Source organism: Trichechus manatus, unplaced genomic scaffold (assembly GCF_000243295.1).
Source record: "Trichechus manatus latirostris isolate Lorelei unplaced genomic scaffold, TriManLat1.0 scaffold00050, whole genome shotgun sequence".
NCBI classification, from domain to species: domain Eukaryota; kingdom Metazoa; phylum Chordata; class Mammalia; order Sirenia; family Trichechidae; genus Trichechus; species Trichechus manatus.
In genome coordinates, this window is record NW_004443986.1 from 5,394,649 (window position 1) to 5,419,621 (window position 24,973).

General features: G+C 35.5%; 1 protein-coding gene across 1 annotated transcript in view; it reads left to right on the forward strand.

The window, feature by feature from the left end:
* The window catches only part of HDAC9 (histone deacetylase 9), a 700,487-nt gene that overhangs the window by 594,924 nt on the left and 80,590 nt on the right, over positions 1–24,973 (forward strand). The window contains exon 23 of the mRNA XM_004377428.2: positions 12,710–12,843. Coding sequence (XP_004377485.1) covers positions 12,710–12,843 — 134 coding nt within the window. The remainder of the gene's footprint in view (positions 1–12,709; positions 12,844–24,973) is intronic.

A 24,973-nucleotide genomic window follows, 5' to 3' on the forward strand; every position in this document is an offset into this window, starting at 1 on the left:
ATATATATAGCCAAAGTTACACCATTTCAAAAGTTTCTACATATACAATTCAGTGACATTGATTACATTCTTCCAGTTGTGCTGCTAGTCTCACTATCCTTTTCCAAATTATTCCATCACCATTATCTTCAACTCACTGTCCCCTAGGCTTTCCAGCAAACCTTTTGAGTTGCTGTTATCAATTTGATCTCACCTAGATAATTCTTTTTTTTTTTTTTAACCTTATATGAAGGTTTGCAGAACAAATAGTTTCCCATTAAACAGTTAGTACACATATTGCCCTATGACAATGGTTAACAACCCCATGACATGTCAACACTGCCCCTTCTCAATCTTGGGTTCCCTATCACCAGCTTTCCTGTCCCCTCTTGCCTTCTAGTCCTTGTCCCTGGACTGCTGTGCCTCATTAGTCTTGTTTTGTTTTATGAGGCTGTCTAATCCCTGGCTAAACGGTGAATTTCAGGATGGGCTTCACCACTGGGCTAAAAGGGTGTCTGGGGACCATACTCTCAGGGTTTCTCCAGTCTGTCAGCCCAGTAAATCTGGTCTTTTTTTGTGAGTTAGAATTCTGTTCTACATCCTTTTCCAGCTCTGTCCCTGACCCTCTGTTGTGATCCCGGTCAGAGCAGTCAGTGGTGGTAGCCGGGCACCATCTAGCTGTACTGGACTTAGTCTGGTGAGGCCATGGTAGCTGTAGTAAAAAAAAATTTTTAAAGAACTTAAAATAGATCATCTGAAGCAGGTGTATATCATAAAAGCGTAACATTTTTCAGAGTTTTGATTTTACTTTTCTGTAAAAATTGCTCTCCACTATCACTGTGGGCCTTGAATCAAAAAAGTTTGATATTGTGGTTAAGAGCATGGAATCAAGATTCAGAAAAATTTAACATCTCTGTCTGTTTCTTCATCTCTAAAATGAGACTAATGGTAATACCTCTTTTATATATACGTATTTTTTCCTTGAGGAATAAATGAGTTAATGTATTTAAAGCATAAAGCACTGAGTCTGGCACATAGTAAGCACCATATAAACTTGAGTTATTATCACACATTCAGCCAGGTCCATAAAGTTTGCTTCAACCCTCTCTACTATTTATTCATCATTTAACAAACATTTATTAAGAATTCCTAGCACTCTGCTAGGTACTGGGTATACAAAATAAGGCAAGATGTGGTCCCAGTCATCTAGTATTTTATAGCCTCGTAGAGTGGACTGACAAATTACAGACTACAGAATACAGTCCTTATATAGTCCTATAGTACAGACAGAAATGGCCATGGAGAGAACACAGAAGAACACTGTCTACATTGCACAGTTGGTTCTACTTAGGCTGAATTTAAAGGATAAGTAGGAGTTAGCTGAATATGGAAAAGGCATTCCATCAGCGGAGGCTCAGAATTTTAGGCCACTATTTAATTGCACTGCTCATCAAACAGTGAATTAAAAAAAAAAAAAAAAACCCAGTTGCTGTCGGGTCAATTCCGACTCATAACGACCCTAAATAAAGAGAAGAGTGAGCGTGTAGTTGTGGCAGAAATGAGGCTATGAGAGAGAGACACCATGCCTTGAACGTTTTGAATTTAATTCTGAAAATTGTGAGAAGACAATGGCAGGTGGCTGGGTGGCTGGTGGGCTGAGCTCACTCTGAGCCCAGAGTTTTCTGCTACGATGCTTGCCCATCCCCAGGCCCCAGGTTGTCTCCTAGCTGGTGTGCTCTTTCAATCCTCTAAGACCACCCAGCATTCCTTGAGCACAAGATATATTGGTTGGAAAAGACCTGCAAGTGACCAACCTGATGTGGCCAATGATTACATTCCTTCATAGAGCCTTGGTCCTTCAGTAGTGTTCACAGCTATATAAATCACTCTACTTAAGAAGGGTCATCTAATCTGTGTAAACTCAGGCTCATCCAGGAGTGGGGTTCGTGTAGTCTTTATCACAGAGTGACCCACTGCCTTTGGTTTCTGTTCTCAGTAATAGAGAAGCCAGCGTCACTGACTGTATTTGCAGCACTTCCATCACAACTGAAAATTCATCACAGCCTCGTTTTCTTCCTATAACCCATCTACCTGAGATCCTATAGTTAGTTTCTTCAGGCATTGTCAAGGTACCCATGTTAGCCCTCAGTATACTGGCACTTGGCACCTAGTAGGGGAAATGGGTAGAGAATAGTGATACAGATGAACCCCCTTGGGCACATGGTGATGTGCAGTTATTACTTCATCTCATTCTAAGTGAAAAGTGAAAATGCTTTATTTGTTCTTTAAAAAAAAATGTTTTGGGTCCTCCCTTTATTTAAGAAGTACTATGCTCCTGGGTTCAAGAAATCAAATGACTTATTGCACTGGGCAAATCTGCTGCAAAAGACCTAAGCTTTAAAGTATTCAAGAGCAAAGATGTCACTTTCAGGATTAAAGTGCATCTGACCCAAGCCATGGTATTTTCAATCGCCTCATATGCATGCAAAAGCTGGACAATGAATAAGGAAGACCAAAGAAGAATTGATGCATTTGAATTATGGTGTTGGCAAAGAATACTGAATATACCATGGACTGCCAGAAGAATGAACAAATCTTTCTTGGAAGAAGTACAGCCAGAATGCTTTTTAGAAGCGAGGATGACGAGACTTCATCTCGCTTACTTTTGACATGTTATCAAGAGGGACCAGTCCCTGGAGAAGGACATCATGCTTGGTCAAGTACAGGGTCAGCAAAAAAGAGCAAGACCCTCATCAAGGTGGACTGACACAGTGGCTGCAACAGTGGGCTCAAACATAGCAACAACTGTGAGGATGGCGTAGGATCGGGCAGTGTTTCTTTCTGTTGTACATAGAGTTGCTGTGAGTCAGAATGGATTTGATGACACCTAATAACAACAACAACATGCTCAGGGGTTAAGACTTCAGGCTCTACAGTCAGATAGCCTGAGGTCAGTTCTGGCTCTTCTACTTACTAGTTGTGTGACCTTGGGAAAGTTACTCAACTTTTTCTACTCGTTGTTTGTACTTCTGTAGAAAGCTGGATATTCTCTGTAGCTACCTCATGGGGTTGGTGTGAAGACTGAATGAGAAATCTGTGTAAATCCCAGGACCTGGTACATGATAACCATTATAGAATTGTTGTAGTTATCATTGTTATTCTGTCTAACTTACCCTATATTCTCATTTCTATCTTATAAACTAGAATTATAATACTGATTTTTCTTATGCTTATAGTCTTGTCAGGGATGGGTGAAAACCCAGTGGCTTAGAACAACACCAGTTTATTATCTCACAATTCTGCATGTCAAAAGTCTGGGCAGACTCAACTGGGTTCTCTGCTTATGGTCTATACCAGCTGAATTCAAAGTATCCGCCAGGCTGGACTCTTTTTTGGATGATCTGGGGAAGGATCACCTTCCAAGTTCATTCAGCTTACTGGCCAAAATTCAGTCCCTTGTAGTTGTAGGACTGAGGTCCCCATTTCCTTGCTGGCTAGAGGCCACTGACACTCCTTCTTACATACCCATTGTCTTTGAGTCAATTCTGATGTCGGGTCAATTGTAACTCATAGCGACCCTATAAACCAGTGTAGAACTGCCCTGTAGGGTTTCCAGGGAGCAGCTGGTGGATTCAAACTGCCAACCTTTTGGTTAGCAGCTGAGCTGTTAACCACTGTACTACCAGGGCTCTTCATTTTCCAACCAGCAATGATGCATTGTCCTTCTTATGCTTCAAATTTCTCTGACTTCCTCTTCCAGAAACATCTGGAGAAAACTTTGGCATTTTAAAGGGCTAAGTTACTAAATTACTCCCTCCTGAAAAATCTCCCTTTTGATCAACTCAGAGTCAACTGAAAATCCCTTTTGCTGTATGACAGAAGTGGTAACTCATCATATTCACAGGTTCCACCCACACTCGAAGGGGATGTTAATTATACAAGAGTGAGAATCATTGAGGGTCACTCTTAGAATTCTTCGTACCATACTATAAAGTTGATATGGAATCAAATAATCTTGAATAGAATATGTTCATTCCAAATGTATTCATTCTTTCCGTAAACATATATTGAGCACCTACTTGTACCAAACGTTGTGCTAGATTTGAAAATATTAATAAATTTTTGGCAATTATCTTTTTGAAATGAGTTTTAAAGAGCAGGATTGTCTGGAAATATAAGTTCCTGTCCACTGAGGTTACTTTTTCATTTTTGATCTTTGCTGTTTTTAAATTATAATATATATGATCCCATTGCAGCAAAATTGAGTAATTCTAGAGCTAGGTTTACTAATATAAAAACAAATAAATGAAAAAGAAGATATCATCTAAATAATATTGCCTATTTATCTAATAGAGGTTTTAAAAATTGGGTTTATGGGCTGGAAAACAAAAGTTAATGATGCTTACTGTGTGTCATGTGTGAGGTGAATGTATTTTAAATATATTGCTTCATATAAACTTAACAACATTATATTCTTGTGTCAGAAATGGGAAGCTGAGGCAAAGGATTTCAAATTCATAACACTGCAACTGTTTAAGGGTGTCTTTTCTTTGATCTTCCTCTGAATTTCCTCCAAGCATATATCATCCTTCTATTAAGTTTTAAAACATTTCAAGAATTTTATAAAAATTGTCTTTCTCTATGTTGAATTATATGTTATCTGTGTACATGTCCCTTTTATTTTAGCTCCTTGGAAGCAGGAGCTGTATCTTATTCATCCTGTGTTTTCCTAGCTATTATTAGAGTATGTGCTCAGTAAGAACTGGTTGAATTCGAGCAGTTTAAACTACTGTAATGGGATCATCATTGCTTAGTATGAATCTGTCCTGCTCTTGTGCCATCTCACTTGGCCAATTATGCATGAGCATCGATGAAAGAATAGATCCCAAGTGTTAGATGCATTATTGGCAACAGCAGTAAAAACTAGTAATCGGTAAATCAACTTGCAGTTGGGGTTTGGCACAAACAATTTTCTTGAGGGGTGGGAAGGAGTAGTCCTATGATGTCCAAAGGCATTTTCTAGGGACTTTTTTTCATCTGTGGTTTTAATATTTGTGTATATTCACGTTTCTGGCTTGTTTACACTTAACACACCAAAGCAATGGTTTTTAAAAGCCATTTGGTATCTAGAAACTTTTTCTGAAGTTGTTCCTTTTGAACTTGAAATCATGTCTAAAAAGATGCACAGTATTATTACTGTAGATCTATGAGTTGGTAGCAAAAAATGGTGGGAAATTCACTCACTGGGAGATCTGGGTTTTAACCCCTGCTCTGCTGTTAGCTGTTTGCCTTGATAATTCACATTTTTGGGTCTTAAGTTTCCTCATCCTTAAAATGAACAGATTGGAATATATGATTTTAAAATTAATTTCTATATCTAAAATTCTGTGATTAAATTCTTTTATATAAAAATAAATACCAAGTGTCTGCTATGTGTCAAAATCTGTTTGAGGCACTTTGCTTATAAGTTTGTTGAGGTGGCTATTTATGATTAGATAATTATATCAATTCTGTGCAGTACACGAAATAATCCAGTTATATTTACAGGTGAGAAAACTGAGGTTCAAATAGGAGTTTGTAATATCACATATGTTTGAAGTATCACAAATGTTTAAAGTATCGGATATATATCTAAAACTGTGGCACATCTTAGTCATTTAGCAAATAATTGTTAAGTTGTAGATGGATCATAAATGGATGGATGGATAGTTAAAATACCAGTCAACATTTCTTGCCATTTTTATTCTTAGGAATTCATATGGATAAATGTTTTTCAGTTTCACCTTTTGGAAATAATGACATTAGAGTAGTCTATTGTCTCAGACTTTGTTTAGGATATAAACCAAATAATTATTTCCTTACAAAAGGTGCTGAGAATATAAACTTACCTCCTGGAACGTGAATAACTAGAACAGTAAAAGGATTTTTACTGTGGTTGAAAGTGCCTTCTCGAAAACATATGCAGTATTTATGGGGCTGCTTGAATGAGCCAACTGAAAGATTTAATGATAATAATCTCCATATTTTTTCTAAAATTGATTTCCGGTTTCAATGAACTTGGAAAGAGTCCTGGGACATCAAATAAGTAAAGATCTTAACATGAAATGAATCTTCAGAATATGTTCTTAAATTTACATTTTAAGCATGATATATATCTTTGCCATTATTAAGGTGATACTTTAATGAAAAATTTTCATTTGCATGAAATAAACCTTTTTGGCTTCACATGAAAGGATTTTATGGTAGCGACAATGGTTTTGTGAGTTAAATGATCCCAACATCATCAGGAACCAATCACAGGTGCCTAACATATGAATTACAGCACCATGAGTTTTAAAAGGTATTTCTGTGGAAAGCATTCCTCCCATCTGCAACAATCAGATTCTGCTTTGAAGTCCTGCCGGAGAGCCTCACAGTACATGAGACTGCCACATGCTACCCAAAATTCTCTCTCAACTTGAGTTTTGCCTACATTTTCATAAAGAACAACATGGAAACTTAATGTTGAGTGCTACAGGGAGTAAAATGGCTACAGTTTTTGTAATTATACGTCATTCTACATGCATTCTTCAGTGATCCTTTCTGGATGTAATAATAAAAAATACCCCAGTGATTGTGCAAAATTAAATCTTATATTTAAACGGGACAAAAGTCTGTGACTCCTTTGATCCCAACTATATCAAATAAAATCCTCAAAACTGGACCAATGAGCAACATCATGATAAATGGAGGAAATGTTGATGTTGTCATTAATTTTACTTGAATCCACAATCAATGCCCATGGAAGCAGCAGTCAAGACATCAAACGATATATTTATTGTGTTGGGCAAATCTGCTGCAAAAAGACCTCTTTAGAGTATTCAGAAGCAAAGAAGTCACTTTGAGGACTAAGGTGTGCCTGACCCAAGCCATGGTATTTTCAATCGCTTCATATGTCTGCAAAAGCTGGACAATGCATAAGGAAGACTGAAGAAGAGTTGATGCATTTGAATTGTGGTGTTGGTGAAAAATATTGACTATACCACGGACTGCCAGAAGAATGAACAAATCTGTCTTGGAAGAAGTACAGCCAGAATGCTCCTTAGAAGCAAGGATGGCGAGACTTTGTCTCGCTTACTTTTGACCATGTTATCAGGAGGGACCAGTCCCTGGAGAAGGACATCATGTTTGGTAAAGTAGAGGGTCAGTGTAAAAGAGGAAGACCTCATCAAGATGGTTGCAACAATGGGCTGAAACATAGCAACGACAGTGAGGATGGCGCAGGACCGGGCAGTGTTTCATTTTGTTGTACGTAGGGTCGCTATGAGTTGAAACAGACTCGATGGCACCTAATGATAACAACGTATCAAATATATGTGAGGAAGTCGTTACAAACATTTCATGCCCAAATGAAATGAATCTAAGGTTCAGATAAGGTGAAATATGAGTAAATTGTTGCTGATGCTTTTTAGTAACATGCAAAAGAGTTATAAAAATGATAAAGTCATTGTAAGTATCAGGTGTTACTATTTCAAAAGAGACTGTCACTCCTGCTGACTTTCGAATTCCATTACCTCTGCTGAATGGCCACATCATTTCTGCTGCTTTACTTGAAGCTTCTTTCAAAATTGAGTGAAATTAATAGTGAGCAGAGAACAGAAAGCTGACCTCAGCAAAGTAAGAGATTTGTAAGTAGAGGTGAAAGGATTCGTGTCTCTATTTCTTCATTAACTAAATGAATCATGACTGGGGTACCCTTCTCTGATAGTTGGTCCTAGAGTTTGAGCTACAAGGTGGCAGGATAGCAACAACACCTATATTGTAGATTTCAGCCCAACAGGTTGGACAGAATCCCCTTTTTAACCTATGACAGAGTATCTCAGTTTTGACTTTCAAAGAGAGTCTCACTATACTATTTTCTATATAACAGAAACAGACATTTTGGGAGTATTTTGGAGATTATTCCATTATTTCTGTAACCTCTGCAAGACTATTTCAGTTATCCACATCATGCATTGCCAAACACACATAGGTTCTAAAAGAATAATTTATGAAGGTTTAACTGACGTTCCTATTTTGCCTTTAAATGTGAAATATTTATTCTGGTTAAAAAAAATAGTCTGGTTAAAAAAAACAATGTTAGCAATAAAGAGTATGCTTATTTCCATCCTAAAATAATACCCAATAATACTGGAATCAGATAATTTCTAGTATATGTACCAGCCACTTAGTTTGTGCACAAGGATATTATTTGCAATCATGTATCTAAAACTAAAAGCCTACCAACAATGGAAATGTCTAAAAACAGGGAATTGGATAGTACATTAATATATTTAAAATGATATGAATATATTAATATATTTAAAATGAAAAACATTTCTACCAGGTTGATAGTTGTAAATGTAAGTTTATAAAACCTTATAATGTGATTTTTCTTTTAAAAATACACACAAAACAAGTATGAAATACACAAAAATGAAAGTGGCTATCTCCGATTGGTGGAACTACGGATTGAGTACTATTATATATATTAGTAGTTTATTTTTTATGTATTATATATTTTATTCTTATTTATTCTGTAATAGAGAATGTATTTATATAGTATATACTCTATTATACTATCATTATTTTAGTAATCATTTATTTATTATTACCTATTATATTTATAAGTATACCATTATGTTGCTATCATTTTTGTCTTCATTTTCTAATTATTATATTCCCAACTTTCCACGATGAACATGTATTCATTTTATATAGTTACTTTAAAATGCAAATTAACATAAATCTAGTTAGAGTTATTTCCTTTTGCTACTGATACTCTCTGGGAACCATTTGGGAAAAGCTAGACTGAGGCTTTTGAGATATGCCATTTTAAAAGATAAATTCTTTTATGCTCCATGGTTTAGTCATTAAATGCATACCTAAAGTTTAATCTTTGAGCCTTCTCAGAGAAACTTCATTTCAAACAAATATTCTGAACTAGTAAAAATGCTGACATGCTATAACTGCTTAGGCAGAGACAACCTCCTACAGAGTATTAGGAAATCAAATTGCAATTGATAATTTAAAACAACTACCATATTTAGTAGCTTATTGAATACTCTTTTCAGAATGAACCAAATAAAATTTGTTTCTAGTAAATCAATGGAACCAAAGAGAAGATTTCTAACTGAAAATGCCCTTCCAAGTCTCTTCTTCAGTGATGTCTGTGGACAGTTACCCAGTCAGCTGTGTTTGATTTATCAAAAGAAATGATTTGTTACGATGTAACTTCCTTCTCATAATTTAATGTTGAGTAGAGTCTTTTTAAAACAACTAGGCTACATACAGGATTCTTTATTATCATCATTATTAGTAGTAATTAATGCCTCATCCTAAAAGATTACTTTAAAAGAGCTTAAGGTGCCAAATCTCTCTTTGAAAAAAAAATTTTTTCTTAGAGGTTCTTTCATAGTCAATGAAAGTAGTTAAGAGTTACTGCCAAGGCTGATTTTCAGTCAGTATGCACCAGTATGGCCATCAAAAAACAGCTGCTGTGGAGTCTACTCCTACTCATGGTGACCCCATGTATGTCAAAATAGAACTATGCTCCCTAGGGTTTTTGATGGCTGATTTTCTGGGACTACGTGCCCGGGCCTTTCTTCTGAGGTGCTTTGGGTGGACTCAAACCTCCAACCTTTTGGTTAGCAGCCGAGCACATTCACTGTTTGCATCACGCAGGGACTTCTTAGTATGGCTATACTCATTGCTAAAATATCAAAATATGTCTATACTGATTGGTAAGTAGTCACGGCCCTGAGCCTGTCACCTGCCTATCTTGGTACTCTAAGCATCAAGGTCCTCCCCTCAGTGCCCAACACAACCTCCCCAAAGTTTAGAAACTAAAGGTATGTACACATCTTAAGAACCCAGTTGCACCCCCGTATCTGGTAATTGCTTTAGCTTATAAGCACTGCGCTGTACAGATCTTTTTCTCAGTTGATCATCCTCCCATCAGCCCTCACACTTAGGGCATTCCAACCTCCTTGAGAAAAACACTGCCATCTAAGGGTGTCTGATACAATTTCTCAGCTCTGCAGGTTATTTTACGTTTAGTGTGTAAATTAGGATGAGTATCTTTTGTAAATGTAGAAGTACGGACTATTATATGAAACTGGCAGTCACACCTATTAAAAACATGTTACATGACCTGTAATCAAATGAAGTACACACACACACACACACACACACACACACACACCACTGAAACTCTTTTGTGTTACATGTCCTGGAAAATAATTACCTGACAGTGGTAACCATACTGGGCTTTTCAGATCTTTCCAAAATGCACAGCAGCAATGGATTCAGTGGAATGCTGCAAGTTAATAGGACTAAAAATTTTTTTCTTAGACTCTACTTTAATTGGAAAAGAGAGCATGGGTCTTGTAGAGATTTCATTTCGTTACCTTAATGTTTTGTGCACACATAAATCAGAGTTCAGCTGCCTCTATCCCTGACTCCAGAGATCACATGGGTAACATGTGAATGGAAATAAACCCTGTAAAAGAAAAAGGAATTTGGATAGAGATCAAAGATTAACTTCATTCCACTCTTTCCTTCCACGTTTTACTATCCCATCTAAATTTGGTATTTTATGAAACGTTTTCAATCCCAGAGGAAAGGGTGAACTTAAATCAGATTTGGTGTTTTCTCACAAGCTTTTTTTTTTTTTTTTCATTTGATTTGATCTGCTCAATAGTGTCTTTAAATTACTAAATTCTCTATTGCTAGGAACTTTCAGTATGAAAGATATAGTTTACTGGCTTGATATATTATTATATCTTTTAAAATTATCACTACAACACTGATTTAGGTTATAGGAAAATCTTCTAGAAAACTTAGCGATGTGATTAGCAGAAATGTGTACTTGCAGACATGTGTACTTGCCTGTAAATTTTGGGTTTTTTTTGGAGTGGATCTAATTATTATGTGCAATTAATCTTGACTTAAGCAAAGAAGTTTTTTTTAAGCATTAGGGATCAGAACTGTGCACTACACATTTTCTGGATCCATATCATTCTTTGTGTAGTAATCAGGTGAGATGGTAGATTTTAGTATGATCAGCTCCATTCTCAAGTGACCTATTTAAGGATTATTAGTGATACCATCATGAGGTCCATAGTGATAGTCATGAGTGAGAAATCTTGAAATGCTGAAAAAGTTTTTGCCTATTTTTTAATTCTCTTTAGAATGCCCTTTTTTGGCCAGTTACTTAAAAACATGAGATAATTGTAAAATGACTGTTTTGATTTCCATCAAAATAGTAGCTAAGTGGATAGAATCAACATTAAAGTGCTTCAAGGTGGTAGGAAAGTTAACTCATCCTGTTCGTGGGTAACCTTAAGTACTAGAACAGAAAACCTGGGTGGTTCTGGTTTATTAGGTGATTATCTCAATACATCCCAAGGATTAAGATGATATTATTTCATTGTTCCAAAATAGAAGCAACTTAGTTTCATTTTGTATTGTCATTGTTTGACAATTTTATAGACTTTCCTTTAGTTCTATCAACTGTATTCTGTAGGTTTCTTAAAAAAAAAAAAAAAAAAGACTATTGCTAATTTATTGCTAATGTTATTTTACTTAAGTTGGAAGGTGAATGAGCAGGTCTTTGTTACATAATTATACTTTATAGCATATATAGATGTTTATATATATATTTTTTTCATTTATCAACTATTTCATAATAAAAGAATGGCTACCATTTGACGCAATTCCACTCCTAGGTATATACGCAAATAACTGAAAGCAGGAACACAAATACTTGTACACCAATGTTCACTGCAGCACTATTCACCATAGTCAAAAAGTGGAAACAGCCTAAATGTCCGTCAATAGATAAGTGGATAAACAAAATGTGGTAATATATACAATGGAATATTAGACAGCCATGAAAAGAAATCAAGTCCTGATGCATGCTACAACGTGGATGAACCTTGAAACTATTAGGCTGAGTGAAATAAGTCAGTCACAAAAGAACAAATATTACATGATACCATTTATATGAAATATCTAGAATAGGCAAGTGTATAGAGACCAAAATTTATTAGTAGTTACCTGGGGCAGGCGAGCAGGAGAGAAAAAGGAGGATTCAGTGTTTAGGGGACACTGAGCTTTCTAAGGGCGTTGGTATAATTTGTGAGTGGGTAAAGTTATGGTTGAACAATATAATGAACATAATTAATGTCACTGAACTGTACATGTGAAAATGTCAAATGTGTTGTTACATATATATTTACCAAAATAAAAAAATTAACACTAAAAAATATAATACTTAAGTTGATATGATATGTAGAACACTTCCTCCTATAATAAAGTAAAGGCATATGAGGGAGACAGAAAGTGTATGACAAACAAATGGCATAGTTCTCCTTATTAACATTGGCTGAATAATATTCAAGTTTTTCATCTAGATGCATATAGACCATGTTAAGGGAGGCAATTCTAAGTACTAGCGAAGAGCCAGAAGGATTGCTGCAAATCTTGTATGTGGTAATTCTTAGCTGTTGGACCTTGGGCTTTGGTTTTCTCCTCTGTAAAATATAGACAATAATAGGAACTAACCCATAGAGTTATTGTATTAAATAAGTTAGCACATAGAAAGTGCTGAGGAAGAACTTACAAAGAATAAATGCTAAATAAATATTAGAGTCTACTAGTCACTTTCTCTTGATTTAATACTCAGAAATGTTCTTGTATTTGTGTGTAGGCTTTGGTCATTTGACGAAGCAACTGATGACACTGGCTAATGGACATGTGGTGTTGGCTTTAGAAGGAGGACATGATCTCACAGCCATCTGCGATGCATCAGAAGCCTGTGTAAATGCTCTTCTAGGAAATGAGGTAAACTATCTAAAAATACAAAAAAGCAGGAGTAAAGGACTGGGGATGTATGCATGCAAAGTTCACTGTCTTTTATTTTTTTAAAACCCACGTACTCAGAAAGCACTCTTACCATTTTAAAAAATAATGCAAGCCTTAGATATGAGAAATTTACATGTTTTAATTTTATATGCTATGACCTTTGTGCAGTTATAGAATACACACAACACTCCCCTCAATCAGGTTACTGACAGAGCTCAACAAATGAGTAAAGATAACCTTTGGAAAGAGGAATGCTTTGTCTACTGACCCAACCACTGAGTAATGAAACACTGATTAAGAATAAAATTCAAAGAAGAATTTCTCTTGCGATTTCCCGTAGGTCTGTGGCATTTCAGAAAAAAAAAACTTTTTAAAAATGTTGGTAAATCTCTTTTTCTGTCATCATTTAAGAATTCTCAAGGCTAAGAGATAGATATTATTTCCATCTTACAGATGGTGATAATGAGTCTCAAAGAGGTTGAGAAATCCATCCAAAGTCACAGAGCCAGCATGCATTAGACCCAAGATTTGAACTTGTATCTAAATAGCTAAAGGGCATTCTCTTTTCGTTCTCATCACATAACTAAACGGAAGCACATTTTTCTGACCACTCTGAAGACTTTAGATCAAATTGCCATGAAGTTTGCTTCCAGATCATTATAAGCTTTTGGACCAATTAATTGCAATTCAGCAAATATTTCAAACTTTGTATGTGTTCATATTATCAATTCATTTAATTTGCTAATGAATGTATAGTAATGTTATGACTATTGCATATATTTTGCCTTTCTTTCATAAACCTGAAATATGACTCTGTGTATTAAATAAAAATATACAAAATTATTTCAAAATATATCATTTATATTGTTTTTAACAGTAACTCATGCCTTTCTAAGAAGCCCTGGTGGCGCAATGGTTAAGAGCTCAGCTGCTAACCAAAAGGTCAGCGTTTCAAACCCACCAGCTGTTTTGTGGGAGAAGGATGTAGCAGTCTGCTTCTGTAAAGATTACAGCCTTGGAAACCCTATGGGGCAGTTCTACTCTGTCCTATAGAGTCACTATGAGTCAGAATTGACTCAACGGCAATGAGTTTCATGTCTTTCTAGTATTTATGAAAGAAAAAGTACTTTTTTTTCTGTACATTGAGCACATAGCTTTTACTGTCATCATTGTCTTACAAATTTATGGTGTTTCAAAATTTTTTTTGCCATATTTATTGAAATAATGTGTATTTTTTAATTGAAGAAAAAAATAAGTGAGAAAACTCAAACACTACTCAAATACTTTATTCTGTTGTATAATTTTGGACAGCACAATAACCCAAGGATATAATTGTCTAATGATTAGTGTCAACAACTGGTTGTTGATTCAGATCATGCCTAATTCAAGGTGGTTAACATTTTCTAAACTCTTAGAGTCTGTTTGAGATTCTTATAAAAGAATAATGTCAAACAGAATGCTGGTTAATGTGTGGCAATGAAGAAGTGCAAAAAAAATAAATGCCACTTCTATTTTATCAGTTAGTGTTGAGCTGCTTGTCTACCAGGTAAAATTTTTTGTGTAGTCAATATTCTCAAATTACTTACTTGATTTTAAGTATAGAAACATTTTAAAGAGACCAGTGGTTAAGCGCTCAGCTGCTAACTGAAGGTTGGCAGTTGGAACCCACTCAGCAGCTTTGAGGGAGAAAGACCTGGCAATCTGCTACTATTAAAGATTACAGTCAAGAAAACCCGATGGGGGCAGTTCTACTCTGTCACATAAGGTGACTATGAGTCCCAGTTGACTCACTGGCACCCAATAACAACAACAAATAGAAACATTTTAGGGAAGCAAGACTGGTTTTAATATTTGCATTATAAAGGCTTATGCCAGATGTGCAGAAAATCACAGTAGGTTGTGGATTGTGGCTCCATGGATGATTGACCTGCCCAGAAAGAAATGTTACCCGGCTGTGAAAGCCAACTACTTTTCCAACTGTGTGGAAGGAAATTACGGACTTCACTGGCTTTTTTTGAGCACACCCATTCAAATGAGAATCTGTCTCTGTGCTCCTATAATCTCTGCACTTGGCCCAACTCTGTTCTTCCAAGGGAGGATTTCCAATGAGGATAGTCATTTCTCTTGTGGTCTCTTTCTTTAAGAGATGAATATACTACAGAACAGATTCAAGTCATTTGTGTGGAGTACATGTTTTTCTTAATTTATATGAGTGTACTAAAAAGTAAAATGGATGTGTCTGTGCCTTGCCTGTGGGCAAGGTTTCTGTGGGCATTTAAGTGCATGTGCTATTTCCAGAAATCAAATAGACTGCTTTCATAGAGCAATTAGTGACATTAGAAGGACATCTCCTGAATTAAAGTTTGAAACCTGTGCCTTTTCTCTACATTTTTAGATAGACCAGGCCTGAAATAGAGGAAGGGATAAAACTATCATTGGCCAATCATAAACAGGCTCATGTGGGTATATAGATTGCTAAAAATTCCAGTAAGTGAAAACTGAAATTATTATTTTTGGCTATATTGACTATTCAATGGATTTTAATTATCTGGATGCCTTATAGTAAATCTGATTTAGTTATTCAAATACCCTAAATACCGTCTTGTCCCTTTTGGTTGGCTATCTTCAATTGCATAAGCACAACCTAACAGTCGTTCATCATGAACTAAAGGAAGGAAGGTTTAAATAATCTATACCTTTCTGTGGTTTTTTTTTTTTTTTCCACTGAGGATTCTTAGGGGATAAACAATAATACAGAATTCCCACAAAATACTTTAAGGGTAACAAATGGATATGGTACACTGAACTTTAAATGGTAAATTTTGATGTGTCAGTCTATCAGTACATTGAGGAACAGAGTTAAGAGAACAAAATGCTTTTAATGAAAAATGGAAGAAAAATACAAGTGTGTTGTACATTATACTTCATTTTTAAAAGGAAATGAAAATGTAATACTTAAAACAGCTCAAGAAACAAAGAGTTCTCCTCACTTTCATTGACAATATAATTTATAACCCAAGGCCTGATTTTCTGTATTTTTTTCCAGTTCAAAGGTCATCACAACTAACAGCATAACTGCATTGAAGTTTTAAACTTCATTCCTTTAGAAAAAATAATATTGCATGTTCTTCACCATTTAAAAAAACGAATGCATGCAGTTTTCACAGTAGTTTTAGGTGGTAAGTTCTAGGTAACAAAATAAAAAAGGACGTCTTTCAGATACCAATTATTGCAATTTCAAATCCCAGCTTCCCTCAAGCCCCCTTTTCAAGTGATTAATAGGGCAATTATAACTTATTATCTAGGACGTCACTTTTACAAATAACAAAATGCAGTAAAGCTTGAGCTTAAAACATCGGCAGGACCTACTTTGGCTTCTCCACGTTGAACACGCACTTGAACTCAAATTAGGAAGGTCAAGAATGGCCTTTTTGAGGGTCTCTGCACTTTGTCAGATGTATTTATTCATGTGCAGAGGATTAGAATTCATAAACATTTTGCCATTTTTTTGAATGCTATTTCTTTCCCTTGTTGTTCTTGGCCAGGCCATGTCAATACTGCAAAACGCTGCTTCATATGGCTTATTATCAGCAGAATAATATGTATTACATAACCCAGAGGAATTGTAAAATCAGCAGGAACTCTTGACTACATATCTCAATGTAGATACAAAGATGGGTATCAAAAAAAAATTGATTTTTTTAAAAAGTAAATTATCTGAGTGCTGTACCCAAACCAGGCATTTTCTTCTTTCTAAATATTTTTTTTTTTTATCATGAATGTGATCTAGTTAGCAAAACATCTCTTAACTATTCTTTTAAGAAATATGCACAGGGTCAATCAAAATAATATACTATTGGATTAAAGCTAATTTGAGCATGGTACAGGAAATTCCTAGAGGCAACTGATTTTGAAGACATACCAGAAGTCCATTTTTTTCTTATTCTTGGCAAAGTTCAAAACTTAAATTTATCAGTACAATCAGTGTATGGTGAATATTCTTGAACTTCTTCACTGAAGCACTGGCACAACAGCTTGAGGTTTGCAAGAAATTAAAGTGACAGTCTAAATGGGAAGAATCATTAGGTTGCTTGGAAAGACAACGGGGATACTTATGTCAATAGCCAGTAAACCTGTTACTGTCCAGTCCATTCAACTCATAGCGACCTTATAGGACAGAGTACAACTGCCCCACAGGATTTCCAAGGAGCAGCTGGTGGATTTGAACTGCTGATCTTTTTGGTTAGCAGCCAAGCTCTTAACCCCTATGCCTCCAGGGCTCTGAATAACCAATAGTTTTTAGAATTAGTAGTTGAAACATCTGTGAGGTTCCCAGAGAATCTGAATTTGGTAATCTGTATTTGTATTGGTTGACAAACAATGTCACAGTTGTTTTAAGGATAAATTTGCCTACTGTTATGCAAAGCCAATTAGAAGCACCCTGGGTTGCTTCCTCTGAAAGACATTTTCCCAAGAGGTGAGAAAAGATTTAGCGCTTGGCATTCCTATGGAATCTAAAATGAAAACATTGAAAACCTTGAGGCAGGTAAAAGCAAGGAAAGGACATGCAGTAATAGGATTCTTGGGTAGTGAGTTGAGAACATGGCCATTAAAAGACCACCTGTCAAAACAGAATAAGACAGTTTTAAGCTTGTTAGAGAAAAAAACAAATTGCCATAGACCTGGAAACTGTTGAGATGATGCCACAGTCTCTGGTACTAAAAGCCCAGCACTTCAATTTGGAGTGAATGGCTTGTTTTTTGTTGATCTCCCACAATCTCTTTAAGGTTTGGCTTCTTCTGTCCTTCCTTCCTTCCTTCCATCCTTCATTCCTTTCTCTTTCCCTCTTTCTCTCTCTCTCTCTCCCTCTTCCCTCCTCTCTCCCCCACCCTCTCTCCCTCTTCTCATCTTCTCTTTGTAATAACTCTGTTACCACCTATTGAGTAGGCTCAGCTGCTTTCATTTGACTTGGATTTCAGAAGCAGTAGCTGAACTTAGCAGTTGTGTTTGTTGATAATCTTTCTAAAATGACTTCTTGCTCTAAAGCTGCTAAAAGAAATTTCTTGAATTAATCTGAGTTAAGTGTCGACAACCACCCCTGAGGTGAAGTCTTGAGATGTTGTTGTCCAAGTTGCTCATCAGGGGTTTGTTTTTATTAGATTTTGAATGGGAAAGTAGTTTTGCCATCTTTTTTATCCTTTAGATTATGTATGGCTGAGGTTTACTCCACTGGGGAATTGGTGTGAATCTGGGAAAGTTTACAAGCTCCCAAATAGTTGCAATTCATGAGTAGAGGAAAGGAGAACTGAATACAGGAGAAATGTATGATATGTCAAAATAATATTTTTCCTTTCCATGGTTTTCTCTTAGACTTTGAAAACTCTCCACATTCTGAAAGAGAATGTATGGATAATCTAAAGGGATCACATATGTTTTGGAAAAATATTATTTGAAGATACTTCCCAGTGTAGATGTGGCCAATGATGTTTCATTTTTATATCTCACAAGGCTTATGAGAAGCAGGTACTCAGAGAACCAAACTGATTTTGGATGTGTTTTGTTTATCTGCTTCAGCAAATGCCAAATGAAGTGAAAGTTATCTGGGTAATTCAAAACTCCATTAGGCAGATCTTTCTGTATCATTTGTCTTTAGGTATTTCAGAGGATATTAAAAGAAACATGGGCTGAGAATCCGAACACTTCATAGGTTCTGGTTTCCAATAAAAGGAAGAAAACATTTGTTTTCAATGGTGAAGCAAACATGTTATTTCATTAATTTATTCAGCAATTCATTTAATAGTCTTTTATTGAGCATCTGTTTTGTACTAAGAAATTCTAATACAAGTAAAAGTAAAATGAATATAAACAAAGTGCTTTGGGAATGTAAAATAAGACCATTTGTTCTTAACTATAGGAATGGGAAAATGTTTTAATAAAGGAAGTGACATTTAACTTTGGTTTTGAATAGAAAGTGAGATTTTGACAAGGTAAAATCAAAAGAAAGGATTTACCATGTGTCCTAGTTAACTAGTGCTGCCATAATACAAATACCACAAGGGGGTGACTTTAAAGAACAAAAATTGATTTTCTCACACTTCAGGAGGCTAGAAGTTCAAATTCAGGGCACGGGTCTAAGGGGAGGTCCTTCCTTGTCTATTTCAGCTTCCAGTAGCTGCCAGCAATCCTTAGTGTGCCTGGGTTGTAGACGCATCTGTCTCTATCATCTGTCTTCCTCTCCCCCGTGTCTATTCTGCAAGTTTTATAATTTGGAAGTGATTAGGTTAGGACCCTCATTAACATAACAAAAGAAAATACTGTTTCCAAACAGGATCACATCCACAGGTTAGTGGCCAGGATTTCAATGCATATTTTTGGGGGTACACAGTTCACTCCACAACACCATATAATGTAAAATGCATGGATAAAGACATTATAACTCCTTGGATTTGTGGGTGGCTTTGTTTTGGGTATTTCTTTGTGTTTGTTTTTGGTAGAGTACAGGCTATGTTGAGTGGACTAAAAGTAGAAAATGAGGCTGGATCAGGAGAATGCAAATAGTATAAAGGATTAGAATTTCTGTGAAAAGTATTGAAGTTTTGAACAAATGAGTCCCATGTCTTGGGGTAAAACAGCGACAACAACAACACAGTGTATGATTATTGGAGAAGATAGAAGTTCATACAAGAAAACAAGAACTTATTAAGGAAGTAATAATTAGGAAAAACTTTCCCTAGACTATCAATAAACAAAATTATATTCTGTCAGTAATAGGCTGGAGCTGGCTCTGACTGGCTTGTGAGATCTAATTGTGTGCATCTCTCCTCAAATCTGAGTTTAGTGACATCATGTTAGTAGTCTGAAATAGGCCATGATGGAAGTATTTACACCATGAAAATCGGCAAATGCTATAAATCAGGGCTCTTATTTTTTGCACATCCAGTTGTTAAACATTTACCAGAACACTACTATTACTTGATGTGAAACAGGTCTTCCTAGTAGGAAAATCAACATTTGTAAAAGAGGATAGTGCAAAATCTTTTTATGAAAACAAAAAAATAAACATTTTAAAATCATGAAAATTAGCAGATTAAGGGAAGAGGAAATAAAAAAGCAAAGGAGGAATAGAATACCAAGGATCAAAAAAAGAAAGAAAGAAATATGAGGACTTACAAAATATAACACTCGAGTTTAAACTTACTTGCTAAAACAAGAACAGGCAAATAATAGATTTTGGTATATAATGTGAACTAAACCTTCTTTATATAACAATTGATGTCTAAACTATACACAGTATATTGGGAATTTACAGATAAAGAGCTGATTGTATATCTACAATCTTACTTCAGTGACTAAGCAGAAATATTGACAATCTGAATTCCCTAATTTAATTTCTTATTCTCTTTTCACTAGATCATTATGCCTTCTTTTTACCTTTAAGTTTATTCTAAATTACTTAGCCGGCTATTGCTATAGATGCTTAAATATGTCATGAAGTCCAAATTTTTCATAGTTTAGTGCCATAGATACTACATGGGTTGGATAGGGAATAGAAGCATTTACGCATCATCTTCCTCCTTTTATTCATTGGCTGTTATGTTGTATAACCTACATTTCTTCAAGCCATGATGACTTTGGATAAAACTCAACGAATAGAAAAACAGCCAAAGTAATGTTCAATTAATAGGACAGTAACCACAACAATAATCTCAGGTTCTAGCCCACTGGTTGCTCTTTTCTAATTTGAGGAATTCCTGCCATATGTCATGTGAGCTGTAGGCCACTCTTCTGGGTCTTCCTGGTACTCTCCTAAGAACTCTTAGGTTTCTATCATTCTTCTGGGTCAGAGATGTTTCTTTACTGCTGTGTTGAGGTCACTCTTTCTCATCCCCATGTAGGCTGGCTACAGCCAGACCCAATCTGAATAATCTTAATAGTCTGTTAGTGTAGTAACTCTATTGTCAACAAAACCCACCCTGATCTAAATATTTTTTTTCAATCTCTTTGGTCAAGGTTCTTAATGTGAAACTTCAAACAAAAAAAACGGAGTTATTTTGAGGATGACTCATGAGTCACAATAAGGATAAAATTATATCCAGATTTATTTAAGCAATCAAATTAAACATATACAACTAATTGTAGTCATTTCTAAGATAATTATTTAAATGAGGGTTGAGTTTTAACCACAGATCCCTTCTCACTAGGGAATTGATGATAATTCATGAGCAGGGAGGGTTGGATCTCTATCTCATTCTGCTTCCCTTGTCCTCTTGTTCTCGATTATCATATTCTTCCAAAGTTCCACAATATCTTTGAGCCTGACAACTTAACTCTTTCTGCATTTTGTCTGCTTTGTTATGCATGTCGTAGGGAGACTTTCAGCTCCCTTTGTAAATGAATTTGTGGCCTGTATCAAAGAATGGAGGTCGTTTCCCTTGTTGCGAAACCTATTGTCTCCTTTGTTTCTTAGAGGCACAATAATATAATGAAAAGAGCCAGACTTTGTTTCCCTATTCTTTTATACCAGAGCACTCACTCCATTTTTAAATTATTTTTAATTGTAAAATATAATGCACACACAAAAAACTTAACAAAACATGAATGTACAGCTCTGTGCACTTTCACAAAGAGAGCAAATATGTAACCATCAACAGGTAAAGAAATAGAAAAATGTCACCACTCCCCAAGTCCCCATACTCCCCCTGCCAATTATTATCCCATCTCTTTTCTGAAAGTAGTCACTTTTCTGATTTTGAACACTACAGTTTAATTTGCCTGTTTTTGAATTTTATATACATGAAATTATACAATGTATACTCATGTCTAACTTCTTTTGTTCAACATTATTATGTTTGTGAGATTCATCCATGTTGTTGCAGTGAGCTATAGTTCATTCATTTTCACTGTTATATAGTATTCCATTCCATAAAAATAATTTCTATCAAAATGCCACAATTTACTTATCTATTCTGCTCTTGATGGATATAGGAAAATTTTTACAGCTTTAGGGTCATTCTGTACAATGCTGTGCCAGGCATTTTATACATGACTCTTGGTCATTTGTGCATACATTTCTGCCAAGTGTATATCTCAGAGTGGTATTTCTAGGTCATGGAATATGCATGTGATCAATCTTCATAGGTAATACTAAACTTTTCCATATGGTTGCTCTAATTTATACTCCTACTAGCAACTTACAATTGTTTCCATTATTCCATAGCCTTCGCAACACCTGGTATTGTCTATCTTCAAATTTTAGTCATTCTGTTGAATGTGTAATAGTATATCATCATCATTTTAATTTGCCAGAATACTAATGAGGTAAATCAATTCTTTGTTTATTAATCATTTGCATATTCCCTTTTGTGAAGGGAAGTCTTTTGTCGATTTTCAGATTGTCATTTTTCTCATTGATTTGAGCAGTTTTTATAGATTCTAGATTAGAGCCTCTTGTTGGTTTCATATGTTTAACTATTTTCTGCCGCTCCTTCAGTTGTTTTTTTTTTACCCTCTTAATAGTGTCTATTGATAAACAAAAGTTTTTTTTTTTAAGGTAGTACAATTTATCAAATATTTTCATTTATGATTAGTTATTTGTATTCTCTTTAAGTAATCTTTCAGTATCCGCAAAGTCATGAAAATATTACTATTCTCCTATTCTTTTCTAAAAACTTTATTTTTGACATTAACATATAGATCCACAGTCCTTCAGGAGTTGAATTTGCATGTGACATGAGGAGAGGTGGATTAGGGTTTTTTGTTTGTTTTTAATGTAGATATAGAGTTGACCCAGTACCATTTATTGAAAAACCACCCATTCCCATGGATTGGCAGTGCTAACTTTTAATATACATGAAGACTATTCTATTCCACAGGCCTTTTTGTCTGTTCTTGTGACATTATCAGACTGTCTTAACTACTGCAGTTTTATATCTGCTAAAACAAATCAGCCAGTTGTTTTTCTTCTTTAGGACCATCTTGGCTACCTTTGGCCCTCTGCATTGCCATGTGAATGTTAGAATCAACATGTCCATTTCCACAAAATACCTATAAATAGATTTAGCCTACCAATAAAAGACAAAGATTATCACACTGTAATTTAAAAATGCTGTAAAAACACACTTTCTGTAATATAATGATAAATAAAGTTTGAATATAAAAAAATGAAAAAAATTAAACTATAAAAACTAATTGAAGGAAAGCTGATGTGGCTATATTAATATCAGATAAAGTAGACTTTAAGATAAAAAAGAGGAATTAGAGATGAAAAGTGATACTTCGTAACGATAAAATATTTTGTTAACCAAGAAGATAAAACAATTGAAAGTTTATGTACCTAATAACACAACTTCAAAACATATCAAGCAAAAATTGAAAGAACCAAATGGAAAAATAGGCAAAAGATAGGCAAATCATGGTGACAAATTTTAACACACCCCTCTCAGTAACTGATAGAACAAGAAGGCAATAAAAGGGGGGGGGGGTACTGAAGATTTAAACATCTGATTAATAAACTTGTCCTAGCTGACATTACTAAACCGTACCGAATAACTGCAGAATACCATTCTCCTTAAGGACACATAACATTTTCAAAAATACACCATATTTGGGGGCATAAATACAGTCCCAATAAATTTCAGCTATTCAGAGTATAATCACTTACCACAGCAAAATAAAGCTGGAATCAATACTAAAAGATAATTACAAAATCTCATATATTTGAAGATTTCAAAATACACTAATTCATATGTCACAGAAGAAATCAGAATGAAAATTAGAAAATATTTTGAACAGCATGATTATGAAAAAATGGGATTCTAAACCTTGTGTGATATATCTGCAGCTTAATTTAAAGGTAAATATATAGCTTTAAATGTATCCATTAGAACAGAAGAAAGCTTACTGTTAATGATAAAAGCATACATCTTAAATAAAGCACAAAGAAAGTAAAGAAAATCTAAGAAGGGAGATGAAAGAGAAATGAAATAGAAAACAAACATATAATAGAAGAAGATCAAAAAAGTCAAAGGTATGGAAACCCTGGTGGCACAGTGGTTAACTGTTTGGCTGCAAACCAAAAAAGTCAAAGGTTGGTTCTTTGAAATAACTAATAAAATATATAACTCATTAACAAAAATAAAGCACAAGTTACCAGCATTTGGAATAAAAAAACGAGACTTCATTACAGATTTTAATGACACTAAAACAATTATCAGAGGATATTAAAAATAATTTTATGTTGAAAATCTATTTGAAATGGAAAAATTGTTACAAAAATACAACCTTGCAAAACTAAGTTAAGACTACAGAATATTTGATTAATCATATAATTATTAAAGGAGCTCTGGTGGCACAATGGTTAAAGTGCCTGGCTGCTAACTGAAAGGTCGGTGGTTTGAACCCACCATCAGCTCTGCCAGAGAAAGCTGTGGCAGTCTTCTTCCTTAAAGATTTACAGCCTTGGAAACCCTATGGGGCAGTTCTACTCTGTCCTGTAGGGTTGCTATGAGTTGGAATCGACTCAGCAGCAGTGGATTTGGTTTCTGGCTGCTATAATTATTACGAAATTGAATTTTCAATACTAAATTAACCAAGAGAAAACATCAGACCAATATAGCTTCACCAGTGAATTCTACTAAAAATGTAAGGAAGGGAGTTCCGGAAAAATCGCGCTCTAGGCAGAAGCACCACGCCATCCCTCCACAGCAAAGATCTGAAAAACTAAGCTGAACAGAGAATACAACAATCCTGAAACCCTAAAACATCAAATGAAGAGATACAGAACTCAGCCAAGCACCAAATGGAGTGAGAAAACTGACAGAGAACAGAGAGCAAGGAGAGATTCATGCAGAGGTCCCCTACCAGCTAACGCAGCGCGTATCCACCATCTTGGACTCCTATCGGACACCAGCAAACGGGGGTACGAGAAAGCAGCCTCACGGAGCATCCAGCGGGAGACAAAACAACCGGTAATTTGCAGTGTGTGCTTTCCCACCCCCCACCACTCTTCACCCCGGCTTGGCCTCCTCTGCTTCCCGCGGCCACGGTCTCTTGACCAGGAAGCGCCTGCTGCTTGGATTCCACACCCCCAAGCAGGCGGCTCTCTGGGTGC